We start from the raw sequence: 18,253 nt of genomic DNA on the forward strand, positions 1-18,253 counted from the left end.
TGTTTTATGAACACAAGCACATGCAACTGATGTTATTTATAACCGTTCGCTCTAAGCACAGCGTAGCGTCTAATGGCCATGCAAGTGCACGCTAGCCAGAAACTGTTTGGCAATAGTCTCCCCAGTTAAGCGGCTTGGTATCCCAAATAAATGAAGGGAATCCCAGCTATTTTCTCGAATAGCTTTTGTTATCCCAAATAAGTTGCTGCCCCGATTAACCAGAATCCACTATACTTTATGTCCTTGACCTGACACAATGTTTTAAAATACAGCCATGTATGATCCTTGGTGTCCTCCCCAGATCCTTCCTAGTGACTCTGAACTTACTGTAAATTAAGCAAGTCAAGAAGAACATCAAGTTCTCATTTTGTCTTCTTTGTGACACAACATGAAGAACATTGACAGAGGTAATTTCTCCTTAAAGGTGTGCTTTCATGAATGAATTATAGGGTTGATAGTAATTAACTGAATCCTCTGTTGTACATTTACATAACATTCCAAAACACGTTTCCTGCTATACATAATATCACTTTCATCAATAAAAACAGAGCACGGAATTCCACATTAAGGGGTCGTCACTTTACAGAATTAGAAACATAAAAGAATCAAAATTCAGTAACACATAAATAAACAAAACACATTTTTGCAAAATCACACAACTCCTTGGTCAAATGATTCTCATTTTGGGTCAAAATAGGGTTGATGTCACCAGGCAGGGTTACCTTGGAGTCAAGGTGGCTGCACAATAGGATCCCTCAGGTTTTGAGATGCAACCCAGATGACATGCACAGCAACAGAAATTTGGAACCAAATTAAACCACAGGAGTACATCAGAAACTCAACAGTAGGTCAGGCAGACTAGCATTGGGCAGCTGATAATTGACCAGCCAGTCCAGCTCATTAGTTCATCTTGGAGGGTAGATCTGTTACTGGGCTTGGCATTCTTCTCATTCAGATCTTTACAGGTAAACTTTTCAAGGTAATACCGAATGGTGATGTAGCAGGAAGCTCTCTGTTGCTGCTTTCCAACATGCGTCTGGTGCTGGAGATCTCATTGGATAAGCCTTAGCAAGTCACCCGTTCACACATACAGATGGCTCAGTTTCCGAATTTGCCTAAAACACTTGAGTTTAATTAAATCTGGTTTGTGCACCCTGCTCATGGAAAACAAAATCCATATCTGTGTGCATTTCCTAGTACTATGTGTTGGGAGACTTTTAAAAATGGGGGCAAATATTTACATTACAATATGGGAGAATACTGCTTAGGAAAAATCAGCTCCTTTTTAAAATATTTATATTTAATGGGGAAGACTATATTTGTATTTAATACAAAATATTGACACAAAGCCTTAATTGCAAAGAAGGGCAAAATATGCCAGACTCATTAAAAGACTACATTTTTTCAATCAAACAAATAAATTAGCATTGGAAGGTGTTTTATTTTCACGTTAATTTGACAGCTAAAAACTTAAGATAAAAATGTGATGAGGTTTACACATTCCATGAAAATGTTAACGTTGTACAAGCAGAACAGCTTGAACTCTCACCAAGAAAGTACACCATATAGTCACTATTTGTGCTGATTTTTTAAACTTGATTTTGCAGCTCTGCTGTTCCCCTGATGACTGACCTGACAAAAGCACCATTGGGAATGGTAGCTGGCCATACAGAACATGGTTTGAACTGAGTTAACTGACATGAGCCACAGCAACAGTAGGTGCACTGTAATTGGTCTCGGAACTCTTGAGCTATGGAAAGGTAAATCAACTCGGGTTTCCAATCTTGATCATTATCCAGTGTCTTGAAAGTGAGAGTGTAAACTCCAGCTGAGAACATATCAGCTTTGACCATCACAATGTCTGAGATGGAATAGCTTTGCTAAAACTCACCATCCAAGATACAAAATGGTCGGTTGGCTGTGCGGGGTAGGTGGAGAGCTCTGATGCTTGAGCAACAATTCCTACAGCTCAAAACTTTGATTCAAAGGATCAAGCTTAAATATTTATTTTTGTTTGTTTCTAAGCAAGCTATTTTTAAAAAAATGTTCATGCATTGTTTTTATTTGTTCTTAAGCCAGCTAATTTCCATATTTCAAATCATAAAAACTTTGATTTTGCCCAGAACATGTAAAAATTAAAATAGTTTGTTCTAATTATAAGTCACCTCCTTAATGACCTTCTTTTCTTACCTTTTAAACTTTTATCTCATCATGTAAATAAATAAGTTTGCAACAAATATAGGAAAGACGTTGCCTGTATTTCAGCAATCCCTTTAATTATAAAGGATTTTCATTATTCGGTGAAACTTTCTCTGTTTTCCTGCTTACCTTGGATACAGCCAGGAAACCCATTCCCAAGTTCTCAATGTTGCAGTCAAGTTGATTCTTAGAAAACACATCGAGCCACCGCAGAATGATTAATGGAACAGACTGAATAATAGGCATGGGCTCACTGATAATCACACAGCAAGTGGAATCAGATCCACCATACCATTACAATTCTTGTTGAGGCTGCCTTGGAGTTATGTGATTTATATTCAGCTAATTTTCTCTCAAGAATTCAGCATTTTAAGATCCCTGGCACCTTTGCTCTTGCAGATACTTCTCTGATTTGAGTACATTCTCTAATTCTTCCAAAAATAAAGCTAGTAACATGGCAGCCTAGAAATTCGTTATAGTATGCAGCGGAAGACTGCTCTATGGGGGAATCAGGGCTTATTCAATTAGTGCATAATTTTCAAGTGTGCACTCAACACAACAATTTGTTTGAGGAGGCACCAATTGCAAGGTTTTGCACATTGGTGTACATTACTGGTGAACAATTTTGGGTGTCCTGTGCACCAGCTGAAGTTATCCTGCACTAAATCCACTTTGCAATACCTTACACAATGCCTGGCACCTCGAGTACCGAATTGAACCACTGCTGAGATTTGTAGGTCAAGGGGACTACAAACAGGAAAGGCAACACAGGGACCTTCTTCACCTGCAGAGTGGGCTTCCATGTTCGGTCCCCAACAAATACCAATGAAGGTAAGAAAGCAACAGGAGGTGCAATGTGAGATTACTGCATGTCATGTCCAGAGGAGCAGGTGCCAGAAGAAAGACTAGCAGTCTCAAGTGCAAAGTACAACAAATCCCATCTCCCAACATCCAATGCACTCACTGCTCCACACTTCCTTCGTTTGACACACGATTCAGTGATGGCGTACAATAGTGCATGCAAGGCAGCACACTTGGTTCGGCCAATACAGCTGCGGTCTTTCAGTTTCTGCACTGCAGGTTCAATCCTGACCTCGTACACTGTCTGTCGGCAGTTTACACGCTTTCTTTCCCCAGTTATTGCACGGACTTCCTCCCTACGCTCTGGTTTCCTCACGCATATTCCAAACGTGTGTGGGTTGGTAGGTTACTTTGCCACCACACATTGCCATAGTGAGTAGATGGGCGGTAAATCTGGTGGTGGGGGGAGTGTAGGGGAAAGAATTAATAGGAACTCAGCAAGAATAAAATGGGTGGGTTTGGATTGAGTGTTTGATAGTCAGCATGAACATGAGGGAGAGGGCAAAAGGCCCATTCCATACTGCCTCTCTCTATGACTTGATGACACCCTCATTAACACTATGTAGATCTCTCATGCAGAATGGGGTAACAATCACAGACTCTGTCAGCAAACCTAAGCTCACGGCCTGAGCCATTTGGAAGAATGGGTGCTACCAGTACTTAAGACAGTGTCCGATGAAGGAATACATTTCACACAGGATGATGGTGAATTTATTTCCATTCCTGCTTCTCACATCACATTTCCTACTCTCCCCCCCATACTCTTAAGAATCAAGTGGTTCAAACAGATGTCTTATTATATGTCCCCCTTCTCTAACCATGACCACATTCTTGCACCTGTCTCTTTTCAGATGCCCTAGTAATATCAGTTGCATATGCTTCCATTGCTGAAGCATTATTCAGAAGGAGCAGAAGAGAAGTAAACTGTGAATAGAAAGATTTAGGGGCTGTAAAAACAGGGCATTAGTATTATTTGTATCTGTAAGTAGAGCAATCCACTCGTGTGTATGACTGAGGTTTTGCCTGGAGCAGGTAACAGATCTCTGTCACTTCTCTCAGCTTCCATGTGCTTTGCAGTTTGGACAGATTGAAGTTCAAACCTGGCTTCTGGAAACAAAATAGAACAAGAGGTTCTTCTCTCATCTTGCTCCTGGTCACAATGGAGGCTCAGCAGGGCCTCAAACATATTACCTGTACTTTCACACTGGAGAGAATGCGGTGTCGCCTCCAATTCGCTAGAGACATGGAATCTTGAGATTTCAATAAGCTCTGCTTTGACTGACTGCTCAGAAGAGTAGCAAATAACTGGAAATCCCTTTAAACAGAATAAATTTGTGTTGGCCATTGTTTAGGCCTAATTTCTTCTGTGTGGCTAAGCTGCTTGTTAATTGGATGTGCATAAATCAATAAGGAATAGGAGGTTTCAATGATGCATTGCACAACTCCTGACATCACCCCTGCATCTTCCATGTATTTTGTGCATGTGCCTACCACATGCACGTAACCTTACGATTGAAAGTGATGATATATTGCATTATGCATGCTATCACAATTTTGCATCACATTTCAATACAAAAAAAAGCAAGCACTATGTGATTGAATTGCTAGGCCAACGTCCTTTACCTGAAACTCACATGCCATGAAAATTGCTTTTTAGTTTTCCAGTTGACATAATGAACAGTGTTACAAACCGCTTTTGCTGGGGTATATTTATTTATTCCTACTACTGAAATGGTATTTTTCAGTGGCTACTAGAAGACAGCTGGATATCAAAATCTTTAATATGGCTAATAAAAGAAGAATTATTCATTGCAAATGATGGAATCAACTTGCTTCAATGATGCTGTTTGACTAACGTGATCAAGGTTATGCAACTTTTCAGGATGAGTTAGCATTATATTGATTTTTTTTATTATTTTGAGGATAATCATAATTGCTGATTACTTGAAATTTTGCCTAAAACTCATAGAACTGACCTCAGATTCACTTTCCCCTTTTGTCATTTACTCCTTGTAAGATTTTGATTTTTTATTAATGAATTCTGCTGAGAATTCCTATTTAAAATGACCCCTGCTGATGAAATTTCCCATGTAAATGATGTCCTGATTGAAAAGTAAGTCCTATTAACATGTAACATTCTCTATATTATATATAATATTCTTTATATAAAGCAAATGGATGAGATCTTTTTTGAAAAGGGCTTCCTGATTCTTATATCTCTTCTCTTTAAAAGAAATCAAATAGTTGGATCTTTGTCCAGATATGCATAAGAGTCACTTTGCACCTGGGTCCTTACAGCCATCAATGGATGCCATTCTTTGCCTTTTCCCACCTGGTATCTGTCGGAGTGATGAGTGTCGTCTGCAGAGAGAGGTGACGCTGTAGGTGACTCCCCTTCCCTTTTAATTGGTGCTGATAGCAAAACTGACTGTAGAAAAAGGAAAGGATATCTGTTAAAAACACAACACTTCCAATGCAACACTTGTGTCTTCCCTGCAAATGAAAACCAAAACATGCAGATTTTAGAAAGGCTTAATATTATAAAAAGAAAGTTGATAAGAATGCACAGCACCAGTGTACAAATGATTCTGGCGCTGTCTCAGGGCAGGCTCTTCTCATCACTCACCATGTCTTACTAACACTTACTTCCTCAGAAGGAAATATCCAGAGTTTTGTGTTCTTACTCTTGTTATATTATAAAATTTCATAATTTCTTAATGAAAAAGATAGATACCAATTTATATGTTCAAATTATCGCTTACGATATATGCATTTTCTGGCGTCCTCTACTGATTTTCCTTCCTGTTTACCCACGTACTCTTACCAATGTGCCAGCAAGATTAAACACTTACAAAGACCACCTTTATACTGAGACAAAGGCAGATAACAGGCTGTAAAAGTATTTCTAAGGCTTTGAACGTATTAAAAAAAAGCTTGTTTATGTGAATTTATGCAGCAAGCCTGGAATCTGCTATAGCTCAGTTTCTGCTTGCAGTGGATAAAATTGTGCATCACAGCTTGAGAATCAGAAGATGATGTTAATCCCATGAAAGCCAATGTGAAGTTTTACAAAGATGGCTTCACAAAGATTTCTTTCGCTCAACACTACCTGAAGTTTAGGAACAACTGTCATTTATAGAGCAATTTTCTATTTACATAACATTGTGAGGCACTTTTTAGGAGCGTTATAAAATAGAATTAGATACCAAGTTTCATTTGGAGTGGGTAGAAAAGATGACTGAAAGCTTTGTTGTGATTTTGGAGGTGGGAAAGAGAGATAGAACTCCAGAGATCAGAACCTATGTAACTGGAACATGCACAACTGGTTGAACAACTAAAATCTGGAAAAAGGTTCTAGTGCTAATTAAAAGCAGGGATTCACAAAGCAGCCAAAATTAAAGCATAACTTTAGGCTGGTATTAAAGTGGTTCAAAAAGGTTGATTGAACAGATAGGATACAATTTAAATCTCTCTAGAGTTAACTTGAGAGTTTTTAAAGCAGGGACATTTGCTTTCTGTGTTTTCTAAATTTTTTCTGGAACAAGAGCACCACATACATCTATTAATTCAGGTGAAAATGGAGAGCTACAGCTGAAGAGCTAGAAAATACAGCTAACAATATTGATTTGTGATCAAACCTTATGCAACAACCTTTGCCCTATAACATTTGCTATCTTCTCTGGATTTTTGTTAACCAATCTTAGATTTAAAATTTAAAATATAACTGGGTATGAATTGCGACCAGTATCAGACCATATTTTGCATAAATGTTTCTTAACTTCATCCTGGAATATCTCTCCCAGTTTTTAGATTGTGGCCCCAAGTCCTCAATTCCTCAGCCAACAGACATTATTTATCTCTCTTTATCCCTCAATACCTTGAAAACATTCACTTGCTCCTATTTTAGCTTTTACATTTCAGAGAATACAACTTTAACTTGTGTAATTTCCCTTATATTTTAACCCTGTGTCAAGGCATTGATAGGGTCTTTTTGAGGTTAGGACATAAAGCGAATATTGACTTCAGCAAACAACCTTCAGATCTGAATATGCACTGAAGATTAAATCTAAAATGCAACTCTCAGAAAATGAGTAGACAATGCTGATTTATTTCTGTGTATTTGGTGTCTGTAATATGGGTGCGAAGAAGGGAGGTTCAAAAAAGCCATTGTTAATTTGGATTTATTTGAATTGTCCTGAATTTATCTTTGATCTTTAGCACATAAAATGTCGTGTTGGGCTGGGCCGAGCAGACCTTTCCATCAACAGGGTCTCAATCTGATGCCTGCTGTACCTTGTTTTGTCGAATAAAGAAGCTGCTTCATATCTTCTCTCTGGTGACTTCATTCACGCAACAACAATATCATCACTAAGTTTATTCAGCGCTTCTTATCAGGCTAATACATCATTCCTAAAGTGTGGTGACCAAAATAGTTCACAATATTTAAGGTGTGTTTCTTTTTCATAACTGACAAAACCTTCTTGTGTTCCGTTCCACTATATCTAAAGGTCAGTAAGCCATTAGTTTTTTTTTCCCCCATTATTTCCTGTACCTGACATTATGGATTTTTGGACCTTCACAGCTTTTAGTTTTTCACCATTTAGCCAGTGTTGTATTCCAGCTTTTTTAGGTCTAAACTGGATGAGCTCAAACTTGCCTTATGATGATATCCATATAACTACTAATTAGCTTATTTACTGAATCTATTCCATCTCTTCATATCATTTTATACTTCCATCCACAGCACTTACAGTGCTCCTTATCTTTATGTCATCAGCTTTCTATTTCAATAACCTAGTTATTTATAAATACCATAAATAGTTTTTGCCCTAATGCATATCCTCACTGGACCCCATTAGTCAGATACCCATTTGAGTACCTTCACTTATCCCTCTGCTTTCTGCTGCTCAGCCAGTTTCGCAGCTTTTGATTTGTCTTCAGATACATGAGCTTTAGCTAACAGTTCTAAATGTGTGTTCTGGGCAATAAAGTGATAACATTGAAAACCTCAACCAAAATTAAATCAGAAACAAATACACATTTACTTGGAGTTCCCAGTTAACTGTGTGCAAAATATATTAATATATACAAAGTGATAATTTTTTAATCTATTGTACATCAATAATGTATTATGATAGTCATAACATGTAGAGTCAAAATGAAACAAGGAAAGCCAACATACTCGATTAAGTCTATCCTTTCTGAAGGGCCCAAAACAATGAAAAATCAAATTCCTTTCTTTTGAGCTTTTCTAGGTGCTGAGAGAGGTAAATAATTATTTCCATGAAAAGAAAACTTATTGTATAATCTTTTCCTGAGGCCAAAGACTGTTTGCCTAAAAATACCGGATATCCATCTAAAATATCTTATAGCCAGACCAGTTCTATTGGTTTCAAGAAGACACGTCCTATTTGACTTCTTAGAATTATTATCTAAGCCACATCTTATTCCTATAATCTTCAATCCCTTTCACAGTCAGATATATCATCCTGGTATTTTTCAAGGATTTAATCAATGTAACATTAACTGTTTTTGATAGGAATCTGTTCTACATATCTACAATTGTGTGGAAGGGAAAAACAATTTCTTCTAATCTCTAGTCTTGCTTGAGGCGTGTCAATTTTGTACTTGTGTGCTCTAGACGTACAATCAAATTTTAAGTTAAATAACCTGCTTATATCCACGTTATCCCTGCCTCACGGCATTTTAAAGACCTGATTCACGCCATATCTTTTTTTTATTCAATGAGAACGTCAAATTCTGTCAGCCTATCTTCATAACATTGCAGTAAGTGTTAGAAGCATCCTTGTCACTCTGCTCCCAATCATTCAAATAAAATCATTCTGATGTCAGACAGCCTGTAACTTATACGTGTCCTCTGGGCACACAGTTGTATATTTCCCAACATTTTAATAAATCATTACTTTTATTATTAATGTTCTAACTAAATACATTGTCATTACACATGGGAAACAAGAATTGCGCTATACTACAGTAATTAAAAAGTTTATAGTTACAATCTGTTTTAAAAAATCAATAATAAGAATAGGAAATAGTTTACTTTTTTATCTTAGCTGCCTATTAATCAACTTCAGTTTTAAATAATAAATGTTAATGATATCATAAGGGAAACAAGCAGAGAGGGTACAAGATATGAGAGTTGAATTAGTGAAGTTAGTAGCCTCGGCTGTTTTGTGAACTATATCAACTCACAACGAGTATTAAGTAATTTCCTGAGAGGTCACAGCCAAACAGCTGTTCTTTGTGGATCCCTCTCTCCCAGAGAGATCAGCAGCTTATTTAGTAGAATATCAGATATTTTTTAATCAGCAGAAACAAAATGAAGTGAAAGTACTTATAACTGGTAAAAAGAAGACTTGATGGTAAGACTTTGACTTTAACCACTGATATAGAATCCCTCTTCTTTAGTCATGGGACTGAAGTGATGTCCAGGATGTGCCATAGTAGTATTTTAGCAATATAAATTACTTTCTTTCTTTTCCAAAGCCTTTTTATTTAAAATAGAGGTCAAATGATTAATAGTCCACAATAGTTTTAGTCAAGTAGAAGCTCATTCCTGTATTAATCAAATAACTGAATAATCGGTATTCTCCCTATGCAGACAGTGGAATTAAATGTTATGTATTGGTTTCATACTTTTGGCCAGCTGCTAAAGCAAGGCCCATTTATTTCACAGCCTCCGAGATCCATGGAGACGACCTCTGAAAAATGTAGGGCCGAACTAATCCCAAACATGTCAATCTCAAGCCCTCTTCTACATACGGCTACAGCTCGGCTTAATAAACTATTCTTAAATACTGTGGAGCTGCTCGCTTCCAAACACCTCCCTTGCATGCGAAGTGGAAGTGCAAGAGCCACTGATACCAAATAATACTGTTCTTCTGTGGCTGTGTGCATTATATGAGTGTCACAAATAATAGATCTTTTAATGCCAAACAGTTGCAGGTTGTCTGGGTGAATAATCGATTATTCTGTGATGACAAAAAGGGACATAGGGCAGTTGTTACAATTTTAGCATTTTATTTTTTTAACAATAAATATTGTTATTTTGAACTGCAGTGCAGAAATGGAGCACTATCAATCATCCAATGCCATAAAGCATATTCCATTTTTCATGAGGACCAATGGTTGCAGTTGCCCATTGTGGCACTCGACTCAGTAAGTATGTGGCAGTTAGATGATGTAGCATCAGAGTATTGCTGGAATTAACAGCATTCACTCAGACCGGAGTGTAAAATATTCAGAAGGCCAAAGCCGGACAGAAGGAAAGGTCAACATGATTTTAACCACTGTCACTGATATCTTTTGCAGAGGCATTTACTGATGGGGGCATCTAGTGGAAAGAGATTAATACTGCATTGATTTTAAAGATTTCTTAGTTTACAGAGACATGCAAAATATTATTAAAATCATTGGAAACTAGTTTGGCCCTTTCTATCACATCCCATATTGGCTGTTCATTGGATACATCTACTCAAATTCAACTCTGCAGAAGCAGCTATTTTAATGATGGCACAGGCTGCTTTGTTTAATCATAATTGGTCCACATAAATAGATATTTGGTGCTGTAGATCCCAATACGTTAAGTCCCAGGTGTTGGCCCTGTCACTTGCCCCTTCGTTGCTCAGCCATGCAGAGCATGCAGGAAGACCAAAGGTTTTCACCTGGCAAGCTCTGACAATTTTCCTATTTAATTACAATCTCATTGATGATACAAAGTGTATTGGTAGCATTAGAAGTAATAACACCCAACTGAAGAAAAACAGCCATAATTGAATTGCCAACAAATGAAGAAGATGGAAGTTACATTTAAAAGGAAGCTCAGTTGATGCTGGAATACTTTCAATTCCAGGGATGTGTTGCCAATATATTATTACCAACCTTTTTGTTAGAATATTTTTGCAAGCCTTTGCTTAAGCTTCATTTAAGCTGATTAAAGTACTTGTGAAGAACAACATTATGACATTTGTTTATGTTCTTCAATCCCATGGTTTGGAGCTGTGGTTTCTAAGAGACTTTTTATTTGGCTTTATAGTAATGATTGTTAGTTAAGCTGTTATAAAGTGTGGTCATGATTGCTATGTTGCTGCAAACCACAGAATGGGAATCCAAGCTGAACAACGTCGAAATTCACATAGATGCAGAAACACTACTCTGAACTGCTGAAAATTCATGAATCCAAGAGTTCTACAAACTGTCACCATAGATTTCCAAAGACTAATCAACATGACACTCAGAATCAGAATCGGGACTAATATCACTGGTATGTGTCATGAAGTTTGTTGCAGCAGTACAGCGCAAAATGTAATGTTAAAAGCTATATAAATTACAGTAAGAAATATATGGAGTGGATTCCAGTTAATTGGGACACATTGGGACCAATACATTTTGGCCCAATTAGGTGGCTGCTCCAATTAACTGAAGTTTCATGGAAACAGCTAAAAATACTATAAAAAACAAACTATAGTTTAATTGAGTAACAAATTATGTATTTAAATGAAATACAGAACACATTAAAACACTATCAAGACAACTACATTACTATTAAACTGTGTATTAGTTCCTAATTGTTATCAATGGAGGAATTCATCCAGTGTACCTGGATGTTGCCACATTCTTTTGATTGACTGTAAATGAATAAAATCAGTGCAGACACCAAGTGTCGATAATGAACTGCCTTCACACAATGTGCTATTGATGGCTGCATCCTCTAAATCTTCATTTTCAGTTTAACATTCAAGGTGATTGTCAAATTCTTCATAGTTCTTAACTTGTTCAAGTAATGTAATTGTATCACTTTCACTCCCAGCTGTTTCCGGCATCTTCAAGCCTGAATGCTTGAAACTGCAGTGAACAAAACAGTTCTGAATTGTCTTACTGCTTATTTCTTGTAAACTATCAGTGACAAAAATCACTGCTTTTTGAACATAAGCATATAACGCTATTTAAAAACTGTTTGCTCTAAGTGCAGAGAAGTGCCTAAGGCCACACAAGTCCTGCATCTAACACTTGTTAGCAACTGTTTGGCAACAGACTCCTCCACAATTAAGTGGCACAGTGTCCAAACTAAACAAAGCCAATTCTGGCCATTTTCTCGATTAGCTTATGTTATTTAAGAGTTGCCCCAAGTAAGCAGCTGCCTCGATTAACCAATAGCCCAGTTAACTGAAATCCACTGTGGATAAAAAAAATAAATTAAGTAAGTACACAAAACGAGAGTAACATTGTCTATTCAGAAATTTGAAAGTGGAGGGAAGAAATAGTTCCAAAAAATTTGAATGTGTGGCTTCAGGCCCCTGAACCACCTCCTTGACGGTAGCAATGAGAAGAAGGCATGTCCTTAGTGATGGGGGTCCTTAGTGATGGATGCTGCCTTTCTGAGGGATTGCCTTTTGAAAATGTCTTCAATACAGGGGAGGCTAGTGCCCATGATGGAGCTGACTGAATTTTCAACTTTCTACAGATCTTTCCAATCCGTGCATTTGCCCCTTCATACCAGACAACGATGCAACTGGTTAGAATGCTCTCCACGGTACATCTGTAGAAATTCGCTATAGTCTTTGGTGATATGCCAAATCTCCTCAAACTCCTAATGAAATATAGTCACTGTCATGCCTTCTTTGTAATTACATCAATATGCTGGGCCCAGGATAGATCTTCAAAGATTTTGACAACCTGCAACTTGAAAATACTTACCCATTCCACTGCTGATCACTCAATGAGGGCCCATATGCGTTCCTTCAACTTCCCTTTCCTGAAGTCCACATTCAATTCCTCAGTCTTATTGATGTTGAGTCCAAGGTTGCTATTGCGATACCACTCAACCAGTTGATCTATCTCACTCCTGTTCCACTCCGCAACACCATCTAAAATTCTGCCAACAGAAGTGGCATCATCGGCAAATTTTTTTAGATGAGGTGTGAGCTGTGCCCAGCCTCACAGTCAGGGGTGTAGGGAGAGAAGAGCAGTGGGCTAAGCATGCGTCATTGAGCTGCACCAGTGTTGACTGTCCACGAGGAGCAGATGTCACTTCTGATCCACACAGACTGTGGTCTCCTGATGAGGAAGTCAAGGACCCTGCTGTAGAAAGAAGTACAGAAGCCCAGGAATGGAGCTTATTGATTAGGTTATTGATGGTGTTAAACGCTGAGCTGTAATCAATAAACAGCGGCTCGATGTAGGTATGACCAGGTATGTATATCTGTAGGTATTTTTTATTGTCCACATGGTACAAAGGCGAGTGGACAGCTAGTGAGATTACCTCTGCTGTAGACCTATTGTGACACTAGGAAACTGCAGTGGGTCCAGCTCCTTGCTTTCCCCTTTACAGTGATCTGAATCATCAAGGTTCTATTTTATTTTAAGAAACTAGCAGTGAAGATTAAGGATCAAAATTGAATAACATGATTGGGATTACATTCACATTTTCAGTATTCCTGGAGGAAAGCAAAGAAATACACTCACTTTAGACTTTATTAGGTAGACACGTACACCTGCTTGTTAATACAAATATCCAGTCAGCCATCAAGCTCAATACATAAAAACATGCAGACATGGTCAAGAGGTTCAGTTGTTATTTAGGCCAAAGATCAGAATGGGGAATAAATATGATCTAAGTGACTTTAACCGTGGAACAATTGTGGGCGCCAGACAGGGTGGTTTGAGCATCTCGGAAACTGCGAATCTCCCGAGATTTTCACACACACCAGTCTCTGGAGTTTACGGAGAATAGTGCGATAAACAAAAAAAAACCAGTAAGCAGTAGTTCTGTGGGCATAAACACCTTGTTAATGAGAGAGGTCAGAGTGAGAATGGTCACACTTGTTTAAGATGCCAGGAGGGTGACAGCAACTGAAATAACCATGCATTACAACAGTGGTGTGCAGAAGTGCACCTTTGAATGCACGACACGCTAAACTTTGAAGTGGCTGGGCTACAGCAGCAGAAGACCACACTGGGTTCCATTCCTGTAACTAAAAAGTGGCCACTAAGTTTATAACTTTCCAAAATGTAACTGTTACTCTGCATTGGAGAGGTTAAGAGGACCCAATACCAATCATAAGTTTGAAAAAGGGCTAAGGAAAGATCTTTTGAAAAATATATTTCAAAATAAATGGGGTAATGACTGAAAATGTGTGGGTCCTGTTGAACATAATCAAAAAAATCTATAGATGCTGGAATTTAAAACAAAAACAGAAAATGCGGAAATACTCAGCAGGTCAGGACTCCTTTGTGGGAAGAGGGAGAGTCAACATACAGGTCCATGACTATTAATCAGAATCCTGAAATGCATTTCACTCACGACCACTGACAGCAATGATTTCAGAATCCAGCCTGTAATAGCTACACAGTAGGTTTCACAACTGCCCATTTAAAGCTCTTTTGCATTGCTTTAAGCTAGCCTCTGGCTCTTAAAGGGAAGGAGTGCCTTGGGTGTAGCAGGTACTGAAAGTCATTCTACAACAGACTTTGACCCGAGAAATTGTAATAAATGAAACAATATAGGAGAGAGCAGCCTCCGAGCTTTACGGATGATCTACTGAAGGCCTTGGAGGAGGAAATATGAAATTGCTGAGGGCAGAGAAGTGAACACAGGGTAGAATATGTAGGTGGCCCGTAAAAAACAATGCATTAACAGTAGGAGCAGAAAGCCGTCTTGATTAATAACAAGAGTCATGCACTGAGTCCCTGTGTGCAGTGCTGAAAGAAGTTCAGTGACCTCATATGAGCAGTAGAGGTCAATGAATGCATTTTCTAATGTGTCATTTCCTATCTACTTTGCTTTTGCTACTGGACTCAGAAAATAGCCCCATCACTCACCTACCACTGTCAGTCAAGACCTGTACTTAAGTTCATATGTTCCAATGCTTAGTTACCACTGCTAAGACTTATATGCAGCTTTTATCACCATGATAGCCACGTTACTCAAATCCATCACTCACTCATGCTTCCCTTTCTCTCGCAGGTTGACAGTGCCAAACCATAATCGTCAGGACCCCACACTTGTCTATGAGCTTCCTGTAGGATATCTGCCACCCCTCCCCCACATCCCAGCAGCCCACTGAGGGAGCTTTGCAAAGCAGAACTGGAACAAGAAAGGACTGGCACCAAAGGGACAGCACAAATGACTTGTTCATTTCGCTATGCAACATGCCACAATTCTGTTTGTTGAATTTCTAGTAGCTTATATTTAGAATTGTGGCCAAATGGAAGCTATGTTGTTCAGCAATAGAAGGAACACATTGGGAAGCCAATAGTGCTTTGGGTGCTGGAGTCACAATTAGCAACAGAGATCTCAAATAAGTTCTTCACAAATTGCACAGGCAGAAGGAGGTTAACTGGATTGATTCTTTCCCTCTTTCTCCATCCTCTACAAAGCTACTGAACCTTGGTTTACTGTTGTTTGGTCATGAATCTTAACATCTACCCTGCTGAGAACTGCAGAGCTGCTCCAAAATGATCCAAGCTGGAAGTGCTATTTCAGCCTGCCAGTGTTCTTTTGTAAGGCATAAATGTAACCTGATGGCCTTCACAACACCAAGTATAAGACTGCTAATGTGGGGTAAGTATCAGAATTATCAGACATATCGTCAGTAGAAAGCCCTTGTTACGCAATAGCCATCATGTTTTGGTACATTGTGCTTGCTAAAGCACATTGCAATAGACTGCTACAGAATGAAGCATCTTCATAGCTGCCAGACATTGATCACTATGTTGACATACCACAAGGATGCTGAAGGAATGGAATCCTCTTTAGTTTTTGTATCCAAGGGGTGATTGATAAGTTTGTAGCCTAAGGAAGGCGAAGTCAATTTTAGAAAACCTAACACATTTATTTTTCAACATAGTCCCCTCCTACATTTACACACGTAGTCCAGCAGTCGTGGAGCATACGGATCTTGGACCTCCAGAGTACGTCCACAGCAGGGGTGATTGATAAGTTTGTGGCCTAAGGTATAAGGAGATGAGTTATACAGCTCTCATTACATGCAGATGCAGGTCAACTCTTTGAGTGATTATGCAGAAAGTTTGAAGATAATAACTCATCTCCTTCTGCCTTAGGCCACAAACTTATCAATCACCCCTGTTGAGTTATTAACTTCAAACTTTCTGCATAATCACTCAAAGAGTTAAACTGCATGTGCATATAACGAGAGCTGTATAACTCATCTCTGCCTACCTTAGGCCACAAACTTATCAATCACCCCTCGTAGGGTGTACACCCTGAAAGTTATGGGCATGCAATAAATATCTCTGGGGAAGCTTTATACTGTCTGATCTGATGCTTTCCCCACCCAAGGGAATAAGATATGACTAGTTTTCTTTAAATAATCATATTTATGTAAACAGCAGATTGCAAAGTAAGATGTCACAAATATTTCAACCAAGAAGGAGCTAGACGCATTCTCACAGCACTTTCATGGCATTTGGTAATAAAGACCTGCTCTATTTGTGACTATGCCGGGTGGCAAGTTCCAACGAAGCATTTTGGTGAAAAGTTCTTTGGTACAAGCCACACCACCGCCTACAGAAACCTGAAAAACTTTCTAAGGTCACAAAACACTTGAAGATCATAGCAGCAGCCAGAAAGTAAAACAGAACAAGATCTCAAGTGAGGGGGGTTCAGACTTGCTATGGAACACAGGCCCAGCCATCAGATACTAAAAGGTCATGAACTAGAGCATGGTGTTCCAAGATAGGAGCATTAGTGTCATGTATATTTGCAATGGACATTCATTGCATGCATGTGGGTACCCTCTGATGTCAGTTACCCCATAAATATACTGAGGCACCACATATGTCATTTTAGGGCATTTTAGGGATGGCAGGATCACCTCAAAAACAGACACTTCAAAGCTCAATTTCTCCCTGTAAAAATCAGCAGAGAAAAAAAATCTCAGTTATGGTGCTCACACTGTTTGAAGGGAAAGCAGATGTTAAAAGCATTTTGATGGAAGATACTTAATAATGATACAGCACCAGAAGACAGTGAAGGACAAAGTCTTTTGCAGTATCACCAGAACACTCAATATCTTTGACATGTTTCTGCCACACTGGGATCTATAGAAGTGGAAAATCAGGGACCCTCATTGAGTCATCACCTGTTCTCTCCCTCCTTTTCTTCTTTCTGTACTTGAAGAAAGGGTGTTGTGCAGGTCAGCAGTTGTGCTAAGAGGCTGAGAAACGATAAAAGCGAGGAAAAATTAATCAAAAAAATAATTTGCGCAGCATGATTAAAAAACATAACTTTTACACAACCAGCTAGCTCAGCACAAGTGACATTTGCAAGAGGGAAAAGTATCTTCTAAAGGTAGGAGCTTAAAAATAATAATTCATGGCTTTTCAACCTTTTGCATGATGTTCCCCACCAGCTAATTTTAGGTTTAATGGCAGAGAGGCAATTAATCTTTGCAAGCCTGTTGGCTGCAACACCTCTGACTTCAAGACAGCTTCTTTTTAAAGAGAAGCATTAGACATCTTTCCCTTGCCATTTTCTGTCCTACAAATTAATCTTTGTCGTACATCTCTAAAATGAATTGAAATTGGTAGCATATTGTAAATATTGTTTCCCTTCGTGTGCAGGATCATATGTCATAAAGTGAATGGAAGTGCATTTCCCTCTGACATTTTGTTAACTGAATTCCCTTTAAGGCAGCCATTTGAGACTATTAAATGCTATCCCCTCATTTATGGACGGCTGAAAGAAGTCTTTCTCTCTCCCTATCTTTTTTTCTGTGTCTACCAGGTTGTCAGTATATTAAATGAAAGAAAAGCTCAGCTCCAATAAAAACTTATCCTCCATTTCTATTTCTTCTATCATTGCCTAGACAAATACTTCGGTACTTTTCCCTTAAAGTGGTCATTATTCAATGGACAAAATCTCTGGTCTTATAAAATGTGTATTAAGTGTGCCATCGGTCCTTTCTAGTATTGAATGGCTGTACAGTTAAGGATCCCACTAAATCCTCATAACAATGTACTGCACACTGATTTAAGAAAAATATTAATTCATTTACAGGATATGAATATTGCTGGCAGGGTCTATAATGTATTCAAAATGGTAGTGGTAAACTACCTCAATGAACTTCTTGCTAAGAAGGGACTTCCAGAGTATTATTAGGTAGAAACACCAAGATAACGCCCAGCAACAATTAAGAGTCTGCAATATATA

General features: G+C 38.5%; 1 protein-coding gene across 7 annotated transcripts in view; it reads right to left on the reverse strand.

Annotated features, from left to right (window-relative positions):
- The window catches only part of rnf220a (ring finger protein 220a), a 467,383-nt gene that overhangs the window by 144,446 nt on the left and 304,684 nt on the right, over nt 1-18,253 (reverse strand). For 4 of the 7 annotated variants that reach the window (XM_059984137.1, XM_059984134.1, XM_059984138.1 and 1 more), the window contains one exon: nt 5,393-5,488. In XM_059984137.1, the coding sequence (XP_059840120.1) occupies nt 5,393-5,488 (96 nt within the window). Of the gene's footprint in view, nt 1-5,392; nt 5,489-17,183; nt 17,259-18,253 lie in introns of all 7 variants that reach the window. The other 3 variants (XM_059984135.1, XM_059984131.1, XM_059984132.1) reach the window with 1 other exon arrangement.

The sequence above is a fragment of the Hypanus sabinus genome, chromosome 11 (assembly GCF_030144855.1).
Source record: "Hypanus sabinus isolate sHypSab1 chromosome 11, sHypSab1.hap1, whole genome shotgun sequence".
Taxonomy (NCBI): Eukaryota; Metazoa; Chordata; class Chondrichthyes; order Myliobatiformes; family Dasyatidae; genus Hypanus; species Hypanus sabinus.